At 45.9% G+C, this 14,037-nt stretch overlaps 1 protein-coding gene across 1 annotated transcript in view; it reads left to right on the forward strand.

The window, feature by feature from the left end:
• Positions 1 to 14,037, forward strand: part of LOC306932898 (unconventional myosin-VIIa-like) — a gene marked incomplete at its 5' end in the record, with an annotated part of 67,389 nt that overhangs the window by 42,013 nt on the left and 11,339 nt on the right. Inside the window, 9 exons of the mRNA XM_079514874.1 lie at positions 5,642 to 5,769; positions 6,316 to 6,442; positions 8,503 to 8,622; positions 8,890 to 9,063; positions 9,957 to 10,184; positions 10,778 to 10,945; positions 11,682 to 11,799; positions 12,453 to 12,579; positions 13,277 to 13,552. Of these exons, the coding sequence (XP_079371000.1) occupies positions 5,642 to 5,769; positions 6,316 to 6,442; positions 8,503 to 8,622; positions 8,890 to 9,063; positions 9,957 to 10,184; positions 10,778 to 10,945; positions 11,682 to 11,799; positions 12,453 to 12,579; positions 13,277 to 13,552 (1,466 nt within the window). The remainder of the gene's footprint in view (positions 1 to 5,641; positions 5,770 to 6,315; positions 6,443 to 8,502; positions 8,623 to 8,889; positions 9,064 to 9,956; positions 10,185 to 10,777; positions 10,946 to 11,681; positions 11,800 to 12,452; positions 12,580 to 13,276; positions 13,553 to 14,037) is intronic.

The raw sequence follows: 14,037 nt of genomic DNA on the forward strand, positions 1-14,037 counted from the left end.
TGCGATCAAAATATCCGGTAGTATCTTTGCTACTGTGCAGCACTATCAGATGTCCGGAATGCTAAGCTATCATCGTATTTTTCATAACTAAGTCAAATTAAAGGGGCATTCCACTCATTTTCAACATTTTACTATGACATTAATGTCATAGTAAAATGTTGAAAATGGGTGGTTTTCCCCTTTAAGCTCTAATCAAGCCCAAAATATCGCATTTTACGCAGCGATGCATGCGCGATCACGCGCGTGCGTGATCGACCGTGCACGCGCGGATTTCGGCCGGTTTTAGGAAGATTACATCGGCCGTTAGCCGTTGGCCTTGTACCGCCAATTTGTGAAAGCCATCTTGTCTGATTGTTCGTCGTGACTCGCCATCTCTTCTCTGCTGGTTGTTGTTAAAGTTAGTTTGTTTGTGTGTGTGCGCCGCGCTGGGTTTGTGTGTAAAAAATACCCATGAAGATACCAATACCAAGGATTCGTACGTGAGGTCATGTCACATGTCACTGCTTAAACAGCGTCGAGTCTGTGTTACTTCCTGGTTGCGTAACAGCAAAAAGTAAGAGACATCACTGTCGTATCCTTGGTATTTTTTTCTAACCGTGTCATGTTTGCAGCAGGAGGAGCAGCAGCCCCAGCCTGTAGTAGCGCACACACACACACACACAAACACAGACACACAGACACACACACTGTCAGCCGGCCCGTGGTAACAGAAAGCTTGGGGACGCTTGACATAGTAACGGAGCACATTTCATTGTCAGTAACGGTAACGGCGTTGTAACGATGGAAATTGTAATTAATTAGATTTCCAGTTACTGAAAAAAATAACGACGTTAAGTAACGCCGTTTGTTTAAACGCCGTTATGCCCAACACTGCTTATCAACAACAGATAAATATCGGCTACTGCCATCGGTTAACGTCGGTTTTATTTGCCGATACCGATAACGGCAAATATCGCCCGATACCGATAATGTGGCCGATACATCGGTGCATCTCTATTTCCTGTGAGGAAACAAGTGATCATGTTAACACCCCGAACGCCCGGGGTTATTTAATCCCTTAAATCATAGCGCCCAGCGATTTATAGCAGCGGAGCACATTTAGCGACGGACCGGATGTTATCCCGGATGTGGCTGAAGCAGCTAAATGTAGCCAAAACACTCTAGAGGCGATCGACAACAACGGGAGGCATAATTAAATCTACTGCGACTAGCGACGGGACCGCGGTGGGCCATCTAAAACGGGATGAATTGGACGGGATGATTTAGATCAAGAGTTTTAAGATTTTCGGTCTCGAAAATTCAAAGTTCAAATAGCTGATCTACAAGCTCACAATGTGTAGATGTACATCGGCTAGTTGAACTATTTTAAAATGGTTTTCAAAATAGTAAAAAATGGCAAATACGTTTAGGGATAAGGGATAAGGCATTAAGGGTGGCGCAAGATGGAGCCCTTGGTATACAGGGAACAAAAGGAGTGGACCAAGCATAGATCCCTGGAGAACCTCCCAGTTAACAAGGTATAGGGTTAAACCCTGTGCTTCGTTAGTGATTAGCAGCTAATGTGAAATATATCTTCAGATATTGGGAGTACAAGAACCCGTCTCTCTCTCTCTCTCTCTCTCCTTCTGTCGTACACAGAGCTCAACCGTCTACCGTGAGCAGTTGCTTACGTCCACAGACCAAGACAAGGTCATCCATGCTTTTATATCTTCTTGACTGCACAAAATGCACTTTATTCAGGTATCAAGCGACTCCAGTGAGATACCTCGATAAAGATATTCACAATATACCTGAATATGAAGCTGCTTTTCAATGCGAAGCGAGCCAGAGTCCACTTTTAACCCCCTAGCAGCGTCCCTATTCTGGGTATATGTTATAGCTTATGATATTGGACAAAAAGAGCAGATCCACACACGCTTACAATGTGTCGCAACGTTATTGTGAAATTGTAGATCGGCTATGTTTGGGCAAAAAAATTAAGATACTGCAACTGATACAAAACACTGCTGCCAGGCTTTTAACACAATCTAAGAGAAGTGAGCCTGTATGACTCCAGTGGTGGAAAAAGTACTCTATTGTTTTACTTAAGTAAAAGTACCAATACTGCAATCTAGAACTACTAAGTAAAAGTACGGAATTGAAAATGTACTAAAAGTATTCATATTGCAGAATGTCCCATTTCACAAGTTCAAAATGTGTAGAAAATATATTGAAAATAGCCGATCTATAAGCTTTCAATGCAATGCGTCGCAACGCGACGCATTGAAATGTAAAGGGTTGAAGTTGAAATTGGTTAATGTATGTTTTCTAATCAAAATTTAAATCGTCAAATTAACTAGTAACTAAAGTTTTCAAATAATTGTAGTGAAGTAAAAGTACAAATTTTGGCTCCGAGATGTAGTGGAGTACTGTAGAAGTAAAAGTATTGGAAATTGGAAATACTCAAGTAAAGTACAAATACCTTAACATTGTACTTAAGTACATGTACTTAGTTACTTTCCACCACTGTATCACTCCAATCCTGCCCTTCACTGGTTCACTGCTTAGTTCTACAATGTATTTGAAGAAGACTGTATTGCTCGTGTTTAAAGCCTGCCTATTATGTGTGACCTTTGAACTGTCTGAGATCCACCAGCAAGCAGGACACTACTAATAGTTCCAAAGTCTCAGCATGGCCCCTTGGGGCCCAAAGGCCAAGCTGGCAACCTTGGGGCGAGAGGTCTAAGCTGGCCCCTTGGGGCCCGAGGTCCAAGCTGGCCCCTTTGGGTCCTAAGGTCCAAGCTGGCCCCATGGGGCCCGAGGTCTAAGCTGGCCCCTTTGGGCCCGAAGGTTCAAGCTGGGCCACTAAGGTCCAAGCTGGCCCCTTGGGGCCCAAGGTCCAAGCTGGCCCCTTGGGGCCCGAGGTCCAAGCTGAGCCACTAAGGTCCAAGCTGGCCCCTTGGTCCTTGGCTGGAACTCCCTGCTTGGGGATCTCAGGCATGTTCTGTGTTCCCTTTTAACTCAATTCAGTGCCAAGAATATTTTTACAAAATAGCCAGAGTGCCAGAACGCTTTTTCCACATTAACTTATTGTTTAAGTATAGTCACAGAATATCCATCTTACACTACGATGCCCCCCCACCCCCCTAGCTGTAACATCAGCATAGTATCTAAAGTATCTTCACCCGTGTGAAGTGAGGGGCGCTCTTATCATCATACATCATCATGCATCATCTCATACTGGCCAATCAAAATGCCTGTCGCATGTGATTGGTTAGCTGATTTGCTCGTTTACACATGACGTAATTTTTCCCTTCAATGTCAATGGCGTTTAATGTTTTTGATGTTTAATTTACGTTTTTAGTAGAATTATGACGTAATTTCTCCGTTCATCGTCAATGGCAAAACTTGAGACGGGCGGGGACAAAATTTAGCGGACATTTGACCGGAATTCTCTTACCGTGGTCAACAGCATTTAATGTTTGTGTTGGGACAAAGTTTGTGTTTACACGCACACTAAAAGGTGGACATAGGAGGGGCTGGCGCCCCTCAAAAAAGTGTAACGATCCAGGAAGAGAAATATGAGGAAGAGAAAAAAGTCTGAGCCAGATGGGAGGGGCTTAGAGGTGGATGGGAGGGGCTTAGACGTGGATGGGATGGGCTTAGAGGTGGATGGGAGGGGCTTATATGTGTATGGGAGGGGCTTATAGGTGGAAGGGAGGGGCTTAGAGGTGGGTGGTAAGGGTGGGTGGGAGGGGCCTATAGGCAGATGGGAGTGGCTTAGATGTGGGTGGGAGGGGCTTAGAGGTGGGTGGGAGGGGCTTGGAGGTGGGTGGGAGGGGCTTGGAGGTGGATGGGAGGGGCTTAGAGGTGGATGGGAGGGGCTTAGATGCGGATGGGAGGGGTTTAGAGGTGGATGGGAGGGGATTAAAGGTGGATGGGAGGAGCTTAGAGGTGATGGGAGGGGATTGTAGGTGGATGGGAGGAGCTTAGAGCTGATGGGAGGGGATTAGAGGTGGATGGGAGGGGCTTAAGGTGCGTTCAGACTTGGATGGTTAGAGCGGTGCGATTACATACAAAGACGAGACGAACCGAGACGAAACGCAGCTTTAGAGGTGGATGGGAGGGGCTTACAGGCAGATGGGAGGGGCTTAGAGGCGGATGGGAGGGGCTTTTTGCGACCCCGTGGTTTTCTTCTCCCTCACTGAACTAGTAGCTGGACAGTGGATCATAGTTTAGACAAGAGCGCCATCTAGTGTAAAAACAAACAAACTACGTCCAAACACGTGATTGGCACTGAGTGAGTTTAAAGATCTTCTTAAGGCGGAGTTCCTCAGGGCTCTATTCCTGGTGTCTTTTCTGTTCATGTGGGGAAAGCCTGTGCTGAAAACAGCCGGTTGATATGAGCTCCATCAGCTTGTCGATCTGCTATTCTCTGCGGAAGCTTTACCACACAGTACTGTTTACGTGGTTAAAACACACTTCTATCATACACATTTTTCTTGACGCCATTGTTGCAACTTTTATCTGATCTAGGGGCGGCGGTGGCTCAGGGGTAGAGTGGCTGTATGGTAACCGTGAGGTTGCCAGCTCGAACCTGGGCTCCCCCAGAGTTACTGTCGAAGTGTCCTTGAGCAACACACTGAACCCCAAATTGCTCCCGATGTGCTAGTTGGTACCTTGCATGGTTTCCGCTGCCATCGGTGTATGAATGTGTGTGTCAATGGGTGAATGTAATGCACAATCTATGTAAATAATATAAAATTATATTGATAAAGGCGCTATATAAATGCACCATTTACCATTTAGTTCATCATCATTTGGGATTTGTTAATTTTTATTATCAGTTTTGACTGTAAAGCACTCTGTGACTTGTTTTTGAAAGATGCTATACAACTAAGGTTATTATTATTAGTCTATTATTATTGTTGTTGTTGTTATTAGTATTTAGTCTCGCGTGGCTAGACTGCAATTTTCAAATACTTACTCATAATCCCTGATCATGAGTAAATTATAAATGCTTCCATCATACAGTGGAGCAACGGAAGCTCTGATCATGATTAAAATATAAAGCGGAAGTGGAGCCTCCTCCCCACTTCCGTTTCGTCTTTACAGTCGCGCAAATTTACCCTAATATAAACCGATCATCTAAGCATATATAGCTTATTGCTGCTTAGCAGAAATTGATATTAAAAATGTCACACCCGTGTGAAGTGAGGGGCGGCGCCTCTTATCATCATACATCATCATATTCCGGCCAAACACTTTTCTGTACACGCACGCACGCACGCACGCACGCACGCACGCACGCACGCACGCACGCACGCACGCACGCACGCACGCACGCACGCACGCACGCGCGCACGCACACACACACACACACACACACACACACACACACACACACACACACACACACACATACAAAGCTGGGCATAGGAGGGGCTAGCAGCACCCCTCAAAAATAAGCTCTAAAGGTATTTTAAAATATATTTTCATGAACGGAAAGGACAAACAGATTACTCTGATTTCAGGAGGTGTAGTTCCAGACTTTATATAACATTTGGAGATTGTGGAATAGTTGTCTGGCTATGCGAGACTATAGTGACCAACGGGGGACAAGTCGTGTTAATGGTGAGATTGTGATGTCATTTCCTGTCAGGTGACCAAGCGTCTTAACGATGGGGAGTACGGTGTCCATGGTAACAGCATGCTGGAGGACCGTCCCACGTCCAACCTGGAGAAACTGCACTTCATCATTGGAAACGGCATCCTGAGGCCGGGACTGAGGTGCACGCACGCACACACACACACACTCACACACACACACACACACACACACACACACACACACACACACACACACACACACACACACACACGTACAGTACGCACGCACGCACGCATACACCGGGATCCTGCAGAGGCCGGGGCACGCACACACGCACACGCTGCTGATGCTGATGCCTATTTGAACCAATTAAGACCTGAGGCCCGATTCTACAAATGCCTTCTAAACCATTAGTTATCCCCCCAGAACAGAAGATTTGTGCTAAAATAATTTTTCAATATAGTTTTCAATCTGCTACATCTTCGAATAGCCAACGCTAAAGTGTGTGTGTGTGTGTGTGTGTGTGTGTGTGTGTGTGTGTGTGTGTGTGTGTGTGCGTGCGTGCGTGCGTGCGTGCGTGCGTGCGTGCGTGCGTGCGTGCGTGCGTGCGTGCGTGCGTGCGTGCGTGCGTGCGTGCGTGCGTGCGTGCGTGCGTGCGTGCGTGCGTGCGTGCGTGCGTGCGTGCGTGCGTGCGTGCGTGCGTGCGTTGCGTGCGTGCGTTGCAGGGATGAGATCTATTGTCAGATCTGTAAGCAGCTGAACCAGAACCCGTCTAAAAGCTCCCACGCCCGCGGATGGATCCTGGTGTCGCTCTGCGTCGGATGCTTCGCCCCGTCAGACAAGTTCGTCAAGGTGGGTTCGTCACCCGGGTGTCTTCAAGTCTAAATCTTAGAGTATATATTAATAGAGACGGCACCCGAGTTCTCCTCCTATCCATTTGCATTAAGTTGCTCAAAAGCGCATGAGGCGATTTCACTCCTCCTTCCGGGTAGGAACAGAGTGCATTCTGGGATTGATTGGGCCAAACTCATGAACGTGCTGGCCGTTGACTGTCATTGCACTGAAACAGCGTTCGCGTGTCATCATGAACGTGCGCAATGATAGTCAACGGACCAGCACGTTCATGTGTTTGGCCCAGTGCTGCAATACCACATTCGGCCACTATGTCCATTTCGCCTCAGGGTTTCCTCCGGGTGCCGTCTCTATTCATATATACTCTAAGGTCTAAATGAGTAGCTTAAAGATGGAGTGCCATGATTTTTTTCCCACCCTAAAACATCATCATCAGCTCTTATTGTCTCCACCAGGCCGAAGGCATGGGGAGAGCGTATGTTTTGCACTCCGTCCGTGTGTGTGTGTGTGTGTGTGTGTGTGTGTGTGTGTGTGTGTGTGTGTGTGTGTGTGTGTGTGTGTGTGTGTGTGTGTGTGTGTGTGCGTCCGTCCTTCCTTCCTTCCGTCCGTCTGTTACCAGCTAATCTCCGGCACCATTGGCCTTATCCATGCCAAACTTTGCACACACACTCCCTGGATGCCAACGACGAACCTTTGGCCCAAATATTCCTCAACGGCCTGTTATAGCGCCACCATGAGGCCGATTTAGGCAAAACACATTTATGTAGATTACTCGTACACATTTTATCCATACATCACACAATTCGGTATACACTATCTCCATAGTTATGTGATCAACACGGATCTGCACCATTTCCCATCTTCCTTCCTGATTGGCTAAGATTCGCTTCCAAAGCTCACATGATTGGTCCGTTTCGAACAAAATGCCACAAATCACAAACACAGTGTGCAATTTCCGTGAAATTATACACGCACATTTCCACTAGGCTGAGGACGACATGACACAATTTATTTTCCAAACCAGCCTCATGGTGGCGCTATAACAGGGCAATTCCTGTTTTTACCTATAACTGCATCGTTCTGTGTACAACTTTGTATGCGCACTCCCTAGAGGCATGGAAAAACATTTTCCCTGCATCCCTCCACATCTGCCGGTTATAGCGCCACCATTAGGCCGATTTCTGCAAAACACATTGTTTATATTAGTCGCACAGATTTCATCCAAATCTCATGCAAATCGGTATACATGATCTCTGTAGTCATGTGACGAGTCTGTTTGATTTCTCAGATTCTACACTGATTGGCTAAGATTGCCTTCCAAAGTCTTCAGGAGTGGCCCGTTTTGTACAAAATGCTGCACATGTCCTGCTCATCCAGAATTCTATCCTCAGAGATGCTATGAGTGATCTGACTCTGCATTTCCTCAACACAATGAAGAAAAATGTTGCAAAAAACAAACAAACATGTTTATATCACTCATAAACATTTTGCCAAACATCACACACACTCCTATCCTCCTGGTGGAGACCTGTGCCCAGAAGGGCACTTTTTCTAGTTGTTATATAAGGAGGAAGATTTTTCAGATCCCACATGCATTTCCAACTTGCATCGTTCCAAGTAGGCCAGTGCCCAACGGGCACCGCTGTAGAGGCTCCAACGGGCACCGCTCTAGTTTTGTGGAAAGACGGGAGACAATAAATTCTGAACAGAACCGTTATCTTTTTACTACAAAGCTCTGTCTTTAAACTACGTGTTCTGTACTACAGGAATTTCATGTGTCTTTTAAACTATGTGTTCTGTGTTTTAAACTACAGTATCTGAGGAACTACATCAACGTTACACTATGAATGTATTTCATGTGTCTTTAAACTACGTGTTCTGTGTTTTAAACTACAGTATCTGAGGAACTACATCAACGTTACACTATGAATGTATTTCATGTGTCTTTAAACTACGTGTTCTGTGTTTTAAACTACAGTATCTGAGGAACTACATCAACGTTACACTATGAATGTATTTCACGTGTCTTTAAACTACGTGTTCTGTGTTTTAAACTACAGTATCTGAGGAACTACATCAGCGGTGGTCCGCCGGGCTACGCACCTTACTGCGAGGAGAGACTCCGACGCACGTTCGCCAACGGACCGCGAACGCAGCCCCCCTCCTGGCTGGAGCTACAAGTACGCACGCACGCACGCACGCACGCACGCACGCACGCACGCCGCAACGCGACGCGTTGTGAGCTTGTAGATCTGCTATTTTCAGCAAGTGTAAAAACAGTCATTACGACGGCATCAAGGCCCGCCAAAATACATTTTAGTCGACTAAATCAACTGAAACTAAATGAAAACTATATTCAAGAGACTATGACTAAAACTAAAATAAAAATTTCCTAGCCAAAAAACAACACTGACGTTCCGTCTATGTATCTTCTCTCTCTCTGCAAGGCCACCAAGTCCAAGAAGCCCATCATGCTGCCGGTCACCTTCATGGACGGAACCACCAAGACTCTGCTGACCGACTCAGCCACCACGGCCAAGGAGCTGTGCAACGCTCTGTCGGACAAGATCAACCTGCAGGACCGCTTCGGCTTCTCCCTCTACATCGCTCTGTTCGACAAGGTCAGGGTTAGGGTTATTGGAGAACGTTACCTTTACCCATTTAGGCCTGACGTTGACATTTTAAAAATGTCTTTTTTAAATGTTTTTTCCCCCCGAAAAACCTCATCAGTGGTTCTCAATATTTCATGTCAAGGACCCCAAAAATTATATGTAATATGCCGCCGACCCCCCATCTGAAAATATAAGTTCTTCTGGGGACGCCCAGAAGCAAAGATTTGAGTTAAAAACAGAAACTCTGAAATAATATATATTCAAAGATTTGCATCACATTTTTACGATTTTTCAAAAATAGCAGACCTAGATCTGCTATTTTTCAATAGCTAAAGTATAACATAATGCTTAGTTTAAACACCAAAAGGGGTTCCCACCCAATTATTTTCAAAAATCTAAAAGCTGGAATTATATGTAATTGGCGGAGGCCAATTACATATAATTTTTGGGGTCCTTGACATGAAATATTGAGCACCACTGATATAGAAACAGGTATTTCAGAAAACTGTCAGTATTTAGATGACATTTTTTTAATTTCGACGTCAGGCCTAGATGGGTTAAACAATAGAAGCCTGTCGGCTGCCGGACTCTCTCTCTCTCTCTCTCTCTCTCTCTCTCTCTCTCTCTCTCTCTCTCTCTCTCTCTCTCTCATCCAGGTATCCTCCCTGGGCAGCGGTAACGACCATGTGATCTCTCTATGTCTCTCTCTCCTCATAACAACCATGTGACCTCTATATGTCTCTCTCTCCTCATAACGACCATGTGATCTCTATGTCTCTCTCCTCATAACGACCATGTGATCTCTATGTCTCTCTCCTCATAACGACCATGTGATCTCTATGTCTCTCTCCTCATAACGACCATGTGATCTCTCTATGTCTCTCTCTCTCTCTCTCATCCAGGTGTCTTCCCTGGGCAGCGGTAACGACCATGTGATGGACGCCGTCTCCCAGTGTGAGCAGTATGCCAAGGAGCAGGGCGCCCAGGAGAGAAACGCCCCCTGGAGGCTGTTCTTCAGGAAGGAGATCTTCACGCCGTGGCACCTCCCCACGGACGACCTGGTGGCCACCAACCTCATCTACCAGCAGATCGTACGCGGGGTCAAGTTCGGAGAGTACCGATGCGAGAGGGTGAGTCCAGGGGGAGGTCAAGTTAGGAGAGAATAGCTGTGATAGGGTGAGTCCAGGGGGCGGTCAAGTTAGGAGAGAATAGCTGTGATAGGGTGAGTCCAGCGGCGGTCAAGTTCAGAGAGTACCGATGCGACAGGGTGAGTCCAGGGGGCGGTCAAGTTCAGAGAGAATAGCTGCGACAGGGTGAGTCCAGTGGGCGGTCAAGTTCAGAGAGTATAGCTGTGATAGGGTGAGTCGAGTGGGCGGTCAAGTTCAGAGAGTATAGCTGTGATAGGGTGAGTCGAGTGGGCGGTCAAGTTCAGAGAGTATAGCTGTGATAGGGTGAGTCGAGTGGGCGGTCAAGTTCAGAGAGTATAGCTGTGATAGGGTGAGTCGAGTGGGCGGTCAAGTTCAGAGAGTATAGCTGTGATAGGGTGAGTCGAGTGGGCGGTCAAGTTCAGAGAGTATAGCTGTGATAGGGTGAGTCGAGTGGGCGGTCAAGTTCAGAGAGTATAGCTGTGATAGGGTGAGTCCAGCGGCGGTCAAGTTCAGAGAGCCTCTATCTGACTCTCTCACTCTCTCTCTCTCTCTCTCTCTCCCCCCCTCCCATCCAGGATGACCTGGCGGAGCTAGCTTCTCAGCAGTACTACGTGGACTACGGCTCTGAGATCCTCCTGGAGCGTCTGCTCAGCCTCATCCCATCCTACGTCCCCGACCGCGAGATCAGCACCGCCAAGACGGTGGAGAAGTGGGCCCACTTCATCATGGCCGCCCACAAGAAGGTAGGCTATACCTGGGCAGGCCGCCTGTCGCTATTATAGGCCAGAGGTCAGAGCGGGGGGACTGCCCTTTAACCCCATTTAGACCTGAGGACCATTCTACAACATGTCTTCTAAAATCATGACAGTTTTCTGAAAAACCTCATGTTTCTATATCAGTGGTTCTCAAACAATTCCACATAATTATATGAAATTGGCCACCATCTGTAAATATGTTGTTCCAGGGACCTCCCAGAAGCAAAGATTTGAGTTAAAAACGTTCACTCTGAAAGAATATATATTCAAAGATTTGCACCACATTTTCACGATTAAAAAAAAATAGCAGACCTACATAGTGCCTAACGTGCGCGGCACTCTGTGATCTGACCTAGTTTTGGATTTTTCATTGTTAGTTTTGACAATTTATTTTCTAATTTAGTTAGTTTTAATTCGTTTTTAGAGCGGGTTTGCTCATTTTTATTTGGTTTTATTTTTGTGACAACGCCTAGTTTAGTTTTGTATTAGTTTTAGAGTTAGTTTAACTTTTTTTCCTACTTTGGGTTATTTGGTGATTCAAAAAGGTCTATATTTTGTGATAAAAACTCAACAAAAGATGCCATTTAAAAATATATATTCAGTTAGTGTTGGTAATGAGAAAAACGAATTTTTTTTTTATTATTTTAGGTTATTTCGCTAGTTTTCTCAGTTGTTTTTTTATACTAATTCTCCTTGCCGTCCGGTTGTGTTGTGTGTCCACCAGGGCATCTACGCTCAGAAGAGATTTGACCCCCAGAAGGTGAAGGAGGAGGTGGTGGACTTCGCCCGCTACAAGTGGCCGCTGCTCTTCTCGCGCTTCTACGAGGCCTTCAAGTTCTCAGGTCAGCGTTCGTTCGTTCGTCGGAGGAGGAGGAGGGCTGTGGGCGATATGGTGTTAACCCATTTAGAGCTATAAGGCTCTGAAAGAATATCATATTCAAAGATTTGTGCCGCATTTTCACGATTTTTAAAAAATAGCAGACCTACAAGTTCATAGCGTGGCACTCGGTGCCGCGCTATGAGCTTGTAGATCTGCTTGTAGATCTTGCATATGTTGAGCAATTTTCATAATTGGCATGGCATTGCGATGAACCATGCGGTCCGGCCACACTGGACGCACCGCAAAGTCTTGTCCTTGTCTCTCTGGCACCCCCTGTGGTTTTAGTATTGTAGTAATGTCTTGTCCTTGTCTCTCTGGCGCCCTCTGTGGTGTTAGTATTGTAGTAATGTCTTGTCCTTGTCTCTCAATAAAAGATAAAAACAATAAAAGCTCTCGTAGCCTGCAGCTTTTATTGAGAAACATTATTGATGACTACAAAACAATACTACAACATGACGTAGCGATATCATCCGCTCCCGACCGGATCATAAACCCGAAAAGGAATGCTGCCCTGGCTAGTATTGTAGTAATGACTTGTCCTTGTCTCTCTGGCGCCCTCTGTGGTTTTAGTATTGTAGTAATGTCTTGTCCTTGTCTCTCTGGCGACACCTGTAGGTCCAAGCCTGCCCAAGAACGACGTGATCGTTGCAGTCAACTGGACCGGAGTCTACTTTGTGGACGAGCAGGAGCAAGTCCTCCTGGAACTCTCCTTCCCAGAGATCTCTGCGGTCTCCAGCAGCAGGTGAGAGGCATGCTGGGAGTTGTAGTAGTTCTATGTAAATCACTGTGGTCTCCAGCACCAGGTGAGAGGCATGCTAGGAGTTGTAATACGCGAGCAGCAAAAAGCTGCCCCTCACAACCTTAACTCATTTACCACCAACACCCCCATCTGGTGTCTGAATTGTGTACTCCAGGACCGCCGCACATTGATTTTCTATTGGGTACACCTTTACTTTGAAAGTCGTTTCACTCGGAAACCGAAGGTCAGGAAGTGAATAATCACTATGTAACGGGTCCCGCAAATGTTATTGTATTCACCCAAAACATACATGGGCCCGTTGATTTCAGCTGTTACAATTCCAAACATGCAAACATGACCCGCTTTAATTACTTACAGTCGAAATTAGTAGCTTTCTGAGTAGTATTACAAATAATTGTATTGTCTTTTTTATGTCCAATATATTTGTATTTAGTTAAAATGACTTTTCAGGATCCCAATTAAAAATAGCAAAACATTATTCAGGATTTAAATTTAAAATATAGCAAAAATAGCCGATCTATTAGTTCAAAACGCGTCGCATTGGCTATTTTTGCTACGACATGCATGCAATGTGGCCCCTCTGCAGTGAGTATGGAAATATCCTCTCCTCTCCATCGTTATATCTATCATAATTCTCTCTCTCTCTCTCTCTCTCTCTCTCTCTCTCTCTCCCTCTCAGAGGGGGTAAGCTACAGGGTCAGAGCTTCACCCTGACGACCATAAAAGGAGAGGAGTACACCTTCACGTCCAACAACGCAGAGGACATCCGCGACCTCGTGGTGACCTTCCTGGAAGGCCTGAGGAAGAGGTCAAAGTTCGTGGTGGCGCTGCAGGACAACCCCAATCCCGGTAAGCCCCGCCCGCCCACTGCGATCTGCCGCGCTGCGCCTTTCCGTCCGGCGTCACCATCCATCATGACGGCGCCGGGCCGCCGGGCCAGTGGTCCATTTTCGTTGTAATTGTTTTCAACGTTTCCTTCAGCTTTGATACGTGTTCTACTGCAGTGGTTCCCAAACTTTTTCATGTCAAGGACCCCCAAATTGACACTAATTAACATGCGGACCCCCCGTTTAAAAAGACATGACAGGGACCCCCATAAGAGAAGATTTGTACGGCTCTAGCAGAGATTCTCAACCAGTTTAATTTCAAGGACCCCCAGTTTGACATGCATTAGTCTACGGACCCCCATTTAATGTTTTTTCTATCTCTGGGACCCCCATTTTATATTGTAAAATCAATGTTAATTTAACTCTGAGAGTGTACAAATGGAACCAAATGGACCTGTTAAAGTACATTTTGATGCCAAAACTGTTGTACTTTTACTCAAGTACATTTAGAATTCTGGACTTTTACTTGCAATGGGAGTATTTCTACATTGCAGTATTGATACATTTACTTGAGTAAAAACATGCAAGTACTTTTTTTTCCCACTACTGTCTT

The sequence above is a fragment of the Electrona antarctica genome (genome assembly GCF_951216825.1).
Source record: "Electrona antarctica genome assembly, chromosome: 11".
NCBI lineage: Eukaryota > Metazoa > Chordata > Actinopteri > Myctophiformes > Myctophidae > Electrona > Electrona antarctica.